The sequence below is a fragment of the Borostomias antarcticus genome (genome assembly GCF_949987555.1).
Source record: "Borostomias antarcticus genome assembly, chromosome: 16".
Taxonomy (NCBI): domain Eukaryota; kingdom Metazoa; phylum Chordata; class Actinopteri; order Stomiiformes; family Stomiidae; genus Borostomias; species Borostomias antarcticus.
Window position 1 is genome coordinate 24,964,621 of NC_140249.1, and position 10,000 is coordinate 24,974,620.

At 46.0% G+C, this 10,000-nt stretch overlaps 1 protein-coding gene across 1 annotated transcript in view; it reads left to right on the top strand.

Moving 5' to 3' along the window:
• Positions 1-9,538, top strand: part of cdh13 (cadherin 13, H-cadherin (heart)) — a gene marked incomplete at both ends in the record, with an annotated part of 224,134 nt that extends 214,596 nt beyond the window's left edge. Inside the window, 3 exons of the mRNA XM_084451438.1 lie at positions 3,914-4,140; positions 9,242-9,458; positions 9,505-9,538. Coding sequence (XP_084307564.1) covers positions 3,914-4,140; positions 9,242-9,458; positions 9,505-9,538 — 478 coding nt within the window. The remainder of the gene's footprint in view (positions 1-3,913; positions 4,141-9,241; positions 9,459-9,504) is intronic.
• Between the last annotated feature and the right edge of the window lie 462 nt (positions 9,539-10,000).

A 10,000-nucleotide genomic window follows, 5' to 3' on the forward strand; every position in this document is an offset into this window, starting at 1 on the left:
GGTCCTGGGTCCTGGGTCCTGGGTCCTGGGTCCTGGGTCCTGGGTCCTGGGTCCTGGGTCCTGCTCACACAGGGGCAGACCAGGGCAGACAGGCTGACTGACTGGGGAGTTGATAAGTGGGCAAACAAACGGAGAGGAGCTGATTGAACCCTGAAAGACAGAGCAGACCCTGACCTGCCCGGCCTCACAGCTCCACAGCTGGACGCTCATATCAGCACGCAGGTCGATCTTCCTGTCTGTCTAAATGTTTTCCTTCCAGTCACCCTTTCTCTCTTTCTCTGCTCTCTCTCCCTCTCTCTGTCTCTCTCTATCTCCCTCTCTATCTCTCCCTCTCTTCCTCCCCCCCCCCCTCTCTCTCGCTTCCTCTCCCTGTCTCCCTCTATCTCTCTCTATCTCCCTCTCTATCTCTCCCTCTCTTCCTCCTCCCCCCCCCCTCTCTCTCGCTTCCTCTCCCTGTCTCCCTCTATCTCTCTCTATCTCTCCCTCTCTTCCTCCTCTTTCTCCCCTCCCTCTCTCTCTCTCTCTCTCTCTCTCTCTCTCTCTCTCTCTCTCCCTCCATCCAGGAAGCATGGTGCGGTCCAGAGCTCTGAGAGAGAGCCATCTCCCTGTATTGATTTGGGTGGATTTGTCCTGGTTGTGTTTGAGAGGGTGTTCTGCAGCACCTTAGCCAGGGTCAGATCAGCACAGGGGTTCAGGGGGTACCTTAGCCAGGGTCAGATCAGCACAGGTGTTCAGGGGGTTACCTTAGCCAGGGTCAGATCAGCACAGGGGTTCAGGGGTGTTCAGGGGGTACCTTAGCCAGGGTCAGATCAGCACAGGGGTTCAGGGGTGTTCAGGGGTGTTCAGGGGTGTTCAGGGGGTTAGAGACGCCCTCTGTTCCCGCCAGGCTGGTATTTGATAGTGAGTCTTTGTCTTTATGAGGAGGAGAAGAGCAGGAGCAGGGGGGGGGGGGGGTATAAGGAGTAGGTGGAGCAAGAAACGTGTTGAGGAAGGAAGGAAGGAAGGAAGGAAGGAAGGAAGGAAGGAAGGAAGGAAGGAAGGAAGGAAGGAAGGAAGGAAGGAAGGAAGGAAGGAAGGAAGGAGAAAGTGTGAGTGGAGGAGAAACGGACCGTTAACAGTATGTTTAGATGAGGCAATCTGGATGAAGTCATTAAGCTGTAGCCAAGCAGGGTTCAGCTACAAATGAGACAACTCTTCATCTCTCTAGGCCGCTGGGGAGGAGGAGGAGGAGGAGGAGGAGGAGGAGGAGGAGGAGGAGGAGGAGGAGGAGGAGGAAGAGGAGGAGGAGTGATAGTTATTCTAGGAATAAAACAGTGATTCCAGCAACGTGTGGAAGTGTCCTTGAGCAAGAACACTGAACCTCTGTGTGCTACACCGTCGCCTCACAGCAGAAGGGCCTGGGTTCCATTCCCGTTTGGAACTATCTTCCATGGAGAGTTTGCATGTTCTCCCCGATGCTCACTCGGGTTCTCTCCACACAGAACCCCAGTCTAGATGCTCTTCAGTCCTGTCCCTGACCAGGACCTGGACTGAGACCTTGGACTTGGTCCCCGGGCGCCACTGACAAGGCTGCCCGCTGCCCCTGGAGGAGGACAGCTGGGATGGGAGGAATGCAGAGGATAAAATTCCACCATAATAATAATAATAATAATAATAATTACCATCATCATCATAATCATAATCATAATAATCGTAATAGTATTATTAGTATTAGTAATAGTATTATTTTTTCCCTGGTAAGTTGTTATTGTATAATCTTCGCACTGAGATCTGAGGTTCAACAGAAGAAAGCAAAGCTCTCTGTGTTGTAAACAGAGGATTGAGTTGATTATTCTAGTCTTCCTCTCTGTCTCAGGCTGCATACACATCTCATTCCACAACAAATTGCTTTGCAAATGACTGAAGTATTCCGCTTTCACAGTGGAAATTGAATCATATGTTTCCACTCTTCATCAGTACTCCATCTTTATTCCTTTGGGGGTTTTTTTCTTTCTTTGTCTCAGAATGAGTATCTGTTTTGTGTAACAACCGTCTCTTCTCCAGCTCCACACCCATCACGCGCTTCTCTCTACCAGTGTGACCACTGACAGCTGTGTGTTCATACCACAGAGTGTTACTGTGAATTAGTGTGTGCATATATACAGCATGCGCGTTTGTGTATGTGTGTGCACGTGCGTGCGTGTACGTGTCAGTCTGTGGCACGCAAATCACTCAAACTCAAAACGTTGAGAGTTTCTTAGCAGTCAAAGATGGACTGTCTACTGTAGCTTTGTCTGATGGCCACCTTGTAGAGTTTATGTGTCTCGGAACTTTATCTCTACTCAGATGTGATATTGTGTATTTGTATTGTTTATGGTTTATTTCACCTCATTTTAGTTTTCCCCCCTGTGGTGGAACACAGCATCAAGCGGTCTCACTTTCATTATCAGTGTTGTAAAGGAGAGAGAGAGATGGGCGGGCGGGAGGGAGATTGTGTGGGGGGGGGGAGGGGGGGGGGGTGGTATTTCAAGCACTTGACATTCATGACACATCCATCTTTGCCTTTTTCTTCAAAAAAATGAAGAAAGAAACCATCATCCCCTGGTACGCCTGGAAAAGGTGAGAGAGACACTCTGCTAATTACTAATCCTGTTGTCATGGTGTTAATCACCTGACCACCTCCCAGGCGGTCTGTGAAAGGGCCCCAGGTTCCGGTTCCCTCTAATCTAGAGCGAGCAGAGAGCAGAGCCCCCCAAAGAGCAGCACCACGCCCCGACTCCCCTACCGGTTCCCGCGCGTCACCCTGACAGGTGTAATCTCCGGCAGACACACAGTCGTCACCGCGCTCGCCCCGGAGATAATGATGCAGGTGATACATGTCTGCCGAGCTCGGCGATGACATGCCGCTTGTTTGGGCCTCTCCTCCGGTGGAGAGAAATTGGGCTCCTCTAGAGAAAAAGGTCACAGCGTTGTTTGACGGTGTCTCATCAGGAAGCCAAGCCACTTGGACAGGTCCTGGGTTCGAGTGAGAAGGACAGTATTAGTTTGCCATTTGGAAAGAGTTGGGAGGTGGAAAGTATGGTTGAAGTCTCAGGACACGTATATGATGCCCAGACGAGGACCACAATGGAAATAAGATTGATTGATTGATTGATTGATTGATTGATTGATTGATTGATTGATTGATTGATTGATTGATTGATTGATTGATTGATTGATTGATTGATTGATTGATTGATTGGTTGATTGATTGATTGATTGGTTGATTGGTTGGTTGATTGATTGGTTGATTGGTTGATTGATTTATTGATTTATTGATTTATTGATTTATTGATTTATTGATTTATTGATTTATTGATTGATTGGTTGGTTGATTGGTTGATTGATTGGTTGATTGATTGGTTGATTGATTGATTGATTGGTTGATTGGTTGATTGGTTGATTGGTTGATTGGTTGATTGATTGGTTGATTGATTGGTTGATTGGTTGATTGATTGATTGTAATTCCTCTACAATGTATACGTGATGGTTGTGGCCAAATAGACTTTTAAACCTGTGTATTTTAACATCTGTGAAATAAATTCATCCATGCATGCATGCATGCATTAATTAATTATTTAATTAATTCATTCATTCATTCATTCATTCATTCATTCATTCATTCATGCATGATATGCTGTGGCTGTAAAAATGTTATTTTGTCATGGACTTGACTTGACTTCCAATACTTTGGCATGTTGTGTTCCAATCACGAGGCAGATAATCACATGCTGATAACATGGTGTGTGTGTGTGTGTGTGTGTGTGTGTGTGTGTGTTACCAGACACAGTCACAGAGAATCACATGCTGATAACATGGTGTGTGTGTGTGTGTGTGTGTGTGTGTGTGTGTGTGTGTGTGTGTGTGTGTGTGTGTGTGTGTGTGTTGCAGGCAGCCCTCCTGCCACGGGCACCGGCACGCTGGTCATCACCCTGGAGGACTACAACGACAACGCCCCCTACGTGTTCCCGTCGGTGGTGCGGGTGTGCGAGGAGGCCAAGGACACCGTGGTGGTGGTGGGGGGGCGGGACAAGGACATCCACCCCAACGCCGGACCCTTCCAGATAGAGCTGGGGAAGCAGCCAGGCCTGGACAAAACATGGAGGCTCTCCAGGCTCAACAGTGAGTAAACTATAGAGATACTACTAACCAGTGTTGGGCTCGTTACTCAAAAAATGTAATATATTACTTATTACTCATTACCCTTTTTAAAAGTAATATCGTTACTTTACTTATTACTCCCAGCCAAAAGTAACTAGTTACTTATGTAATATATTACTTTCCATATTGACTACCTTTTGCAGCGTGCTCATCACGGTCCGGTTCTCTTTCCACCAACTTCATGTTGCTGTGTTGGCGTAGCAAATGTTTCAGGAGATTTGAGGTGGTGTTTCTGGCACAAGAAAGAGTCTTAGTAGAACTTACACACAGTTTACACTTGACAACATTCTTGTTGTCTTTCAGTTCCAGGAAATCGAAATAGTGTGCGTATTTCCAGCCATGGAATGTTAACGTCGTCGTGTTCAAATAGCTACGCTCGCTCGCTGCTTGCCTGGTTATAATGTGACGGGACGTGATATGAGCGGAACGTTCTTCAATCTGAAATCAAAACTTTATTTCACCCTTTGTAAAACGAAAATAAATAAACAGAGCAGGCCTATGACAAAAGTAATGCAGTAGCGAGCTTTCTGGGGGCAAGTAACTGTAATATTATTACTGAAATGTGATTAGTAACTCGCTACACCCCTCGTTACTGGAAAAAGTAATATTATTACTGTAGCGCGTTACTAGTAACGCGTTACTGCCCAACACTGCTACTAACACTGTACTGCTACTAGTACTCTACTATAGAGATATTACTAACACGGGTACTGCTACTAGTACTCTACTATAGAGATATTACTAACACTGTACTGCTACTAGTACTCTTCTATAGAGATATTACTAACACTGTACTGCTACTAGTACTCTACTATAGAGCTATTACTAACACTGTACTGCTACTAGTACTCTTCTATAGAGATATTACTAACACGGGTACTACTACTAGTACTCTACTATAGAGATATTACTAACACTGTACTGGTACTAGTACTCTACTATAGAGATATTACTAACACGGGTACTGCTACTAGTACTCTTCTATAGAGATATTACTAACACTGTACTGCTACTAGTACTCTACTATAGAGATATTACTAACACTGTACTGCTACTAGTACTCTACTATAGAGATATTACTAACACTGTACTGCTACTAGTACTCTACTATAGAGATATTACTAACACTGTACTGGTACTAGTACTCTACTATAGAGATATTACTAACACTGTACTGCTACTAGTACTCTTCTATAGAGATATTACTAACTGTACTGCTACTAGTACTCTACTATAGATATATTACTAACACTGTACTGGTACTAGTACTCTACTATAGAGATATTACTAACACTGTACTGCTACTAGTACTCTACTATAGAGCTATTACTAACACTGGTACTGCTACTAGTACTCTTCTATAGAGATATTACTAACACTGTACTGCTACTAGTACTCTACTATAGAGATACTACTAACACTGTACTGCTACTAGTACTCTTCTATAGAGATATTACTAACACTGTACTGCTACTAGTACTCTTCTATAGAGATATTACTAACACTGTACTGCTACTAGTACTCTACTATAGAGATATTACTAACACTGTACTGGTACTAGTACTCTTCTATAGAGATATTATTAACACTGTACTGCTACTAGTACTCTACTATAGAGATATTACTAACACTGTACTGCTACTAGTACTCTTCTATAGAGATATTACTAACACTGTACTGGTACTAGTACTCTTCTATAGAGCTATTACTAACACTGTACTGGTACTAGTACTCTTCTATAGAGATATTACTAACACTGTACTGCTACTAGTACTCTACTATAGAGATATTACTAACACTGTACTGCTACTAGTACTCTACTATAGAGATATTACTAACACTGTACTGCTACTAGTACTCTACTATAGAGATATTACTAACACTGTACTGGTACTAGTACTCTACTATAGAGCTATTACTAACACTGTACTGCTACTAGTACTCTTCTATAGAGATATTACTAACACTGTACTACTACTAGTACTCTTCTATAGAGATATTACTAACACTGTACTGGTACTAGTACTCTACTATAGAGATATTACTAACACGGGTACTGCTACTAGTACTCTTCTATAGAGATATTACTAACACGGGTACTGCTACTAGTACTCTTCTATAGAGCTATTACTAACACTGTACTGCTACTAGTACTCTTCTATAGAGCTATTACTAACACTGTACTGCTACTAGTACTCTACTATAGAGATATTACTAACACGGGTACTGCTACTAGTACTCTTCTATAGAGATATTACTAACACGGGTACTGCTACTAGTACTCTTCTATAGAGCTATTACTAACACTGGTACTACTACTAGTACTCTACTATAGAGATATTACTAACACTGTACTGGTACTAGTACTCTTCTATAGAGATATTACTAACACAGGTACTGCTACTAGTACTCTTCTATAGAGATATTACTAACACGGGTACTGCTACTAGTACTCTTCTATAGAGATATTACTAACACTGTACTGCTACTAGTACTCTACTATAGAGATATTACTAACACTGTACTGGTACTAGTACTCTTCAATAGAGCTATTACTAACACTGTACTGCTACTAGTACTCTTCTATAGAGATATTACTAACACTGTACTGGTACTAGTACTCTTCTATAGAGATATTACTAACACTGTACTGCTACTAGTACTCTACTATAGAGATATTACTAACACGGGTACTGCTACTAGTACTCTTCTATAGAGATATTACTAACACTGTACTGCTACTAGTACTCTACTATAGAGATATTACTAACACTGTACTGCTACTAGTACTCTTCTATAGAGATATTACTAACACTGTACTGGTACTAGTACTCTACTATAGAGATATTACTAACACTGTACTGCTACTAGTACTCTACTATAGAGATATTACTAACACTGTACTGCTACTAGTACTCTACTATAGAGATATTACTAACACTGTACTGCTACTAGTACTCTTCTATAGAGATATTACTAACACTGGTACTACTACTAGTACTCTTCTATAGAGATATTACTAACACGGGTACTGCTACTAGTACTCTTCTATAGAGATATTACTAACACTGGTACTACTACTAGTACTCTACTATAGAGATATTACTAACACTTTACTGCTACTAGTACTCTACTATAGAGATATTACTAACACTGTACTGCTACTAGTACTCTACTATAGAGATATTACTAACACTGTACTGGTACTAGTACTCTTCTATAGAGATATTACTAACACTGTACTGGTACTAGTACTCTACTATAGAGATATTACTAACACTGTACTGCTACTAGTACTCTTCTATAGAGATATTACTAACACTGTACTGGTTCTAGTACTCTTCTATAGAGATATTACTAACACTGTACTGCTACTAGTACTCTTCTATAGAGATATTACTAACACTGTACTGCTACTAGTACTCTTGCATTAGTATTCTATCCAGATTTCTAATTCTTGTACCTCTAATACTATTTGGGGCGGCTGTGGCTCAGGAGATGGAACCGGTACAGTAGTGTACAGTAGGCTGCTGACCCACTAGTGTGTGTGTGTGTGTGTAAGTGTGTGTAAGTGTGTGTATGTGAGTGTGTGTGTGCATGTGTGTGTTTGTGTGTGTGTGAGTGAGCGTGCATCCAGAGAAATGGATACATGCCAGCCATGATCATATCTGCCATGACCTGTGTGTGTGTGTGTGTGTGTGTGTGTGTGTGTGTGTGTGTGTGTGTGTGTGTGTGTGTGTGTGTGTGTGAGTGAGTGAGTGAGTGAGTGAGTGAGTGAGTGAGTGAGCGTGCGTGCGTGCGTGTGTGAGTGAGCGTGCGTGTATGTGTGTGTGTGTGTGTTGTGTTTATGTGGGTCTTTGCCACTTTCAACGGTGTGAGCATGTCTCTGCGAACCAATCACTGATCGCTTGAACGTTTCTGTCTTATTGTCACCTCAGTGTGAGTAAATGTCTTATTGTCACCTCAGTGTGAGTAAATGTCTTATTGTCACCTCAGTGTGAGTAAATGTCTTATTGTCACCTCAGTGTGAGTAAATGTCTTATTGTCACCTCAGTGTGAGTAAATGTCTTATTGTCACCTCAGTGTGAGTAAATGCGAGTAACAGCTAATGGGTCCACTAGTGCTGCATAAACACAGTCCTAGTCCCTCCGTACTGACCGAGCCCTGTCTGTCCCTCCTGCCTGTCCCTCCTGTCTGTCCCTCCTGTCTGTCTCTCCTGCCTGTCCCTCCTGCCTGTCCCTCCTGTCTGTCCCTCCGTACTGACCGAGCCCTGTCTGTCCCTCCTGCCTGTCCCTCCTGTCTGTCCCTCCTGTCTGTCTCTCCTGCCTGTCCCTCCTGCCTGTCTCTCCTGTCTGTCCCTCCTGTCTGTCCCTCCTGTCTGTCCCTCCTGTCTGTCCCTCCTGTCTGTCCCTCCTGTCTGTCCCTCCTGTCTGTCCCTCCTGTCTGTCTCTCCTGCCTGTCCCTCCTGTCTGTCCCTCCTGCCTGTCCCTCCTGTCTGTCCCTCCTGCCTGTCCCTCCTGCCTGTCCCTCCTGCCTGTCTCTCCTGTCTGTCCCTCCGTACTGACCGAGCCCTGTCTGTCCCTCCTGTCTGTCCCTCCTGTCTGTCCCTCCTGTCTGTCCCTCCTGCCTGTCCCTCCTGTCTGTCCCTCCTGTCTGTCCCTCCTGTCTGTCCCTCCTGTCTGTCCCTCCTGCCTGTCCCTCCTGTCTGTCCCTCCTGCCTGTCCCTCCTGTCTGTCCCTCCTGTCTGTCCCTCCTGTCTGTCCCTCCTGTCTGTCTCTCCTGTCTGTCCCTCCTGTCTGTCCCTCCTGCCTGTCCCTCCTGTCTGTCCCTCCTGCCTGTCCCTCCTGTCTGTCCCTCCTGTCTGTCCCTCCTGTCTGTCCCTCCTGTCTGTCCCTCCTGCCTGTCCCTCCTGTCTGTCCCTCCTGTCTGTCCCTCCTGCCTGTCCCTCCTGTCTGTCCCTCCTGCCTGTCCCTCCTGTCTGTCCCTCCTGTCTGTCCCTCCTGCCTGTCCCTCCTGCCTGTCCCTCCTGCCTGTCCCTCCTGTCTGTCCCTCCTGTCCCCAGATACGCACTCCCAGGTGCTGCTGCTGCACAGTCTAAAGAGGGCCAACTACAACCTCCCCCTGGAGGTGACGGACTCGGGCGTGCCGCCGCTCACCAACCACACGGAGGTCAAGGTTCAGGTGTGCACCTGTAAGAAGAGCCGGATGGACTGCAGCTCGGCCGCCGCCCCCCGCGCCTCCCGCCTCCTCCTCCTCCTGCTGCTCCTGCTGCTCCTGCTGCTCGGCCCCTCCCTGACCAGCGCTACCCGTGAGTCCAACGCTCAGAACCCAGAACCACACGCTGCTCAGAACCACCTAGAACCACACGCTGCTCAGAACCCCCCAGAACCACACGCTGCTCAGAACCCCCCAGAACCACACGCTGCTCAGAACCCAGAACCACACGCTGCTCAGAACCCAGAACCACACGCTGCTCAGAACCCCCCAGAACCACACGCTGCTCAGAACCCAGAACCACACGCTGCTCAGAACACAGAACCACACGCTGCTCAGAACCCAGAACCACACGCTGCTCAGAACCCCCCAGAACCACACGCTGCTCAGAACCCCCCAGAACCACACGCTGCTCAGAACCCAGAACCACACGCTGCTCAGAACCCAGAACCACACGCTGCTCAGAACCCCCCAGAACCACACGCTGCTCAGAACCCCCCAGAACCACACGCTGCCCAGAACCCAGAACCACACGCTGCCCAGAACCCAGAACCACATGCTGCTCAGAACCCCCCAGAACCACACGCTGCCCAGAACCCAGAACCAC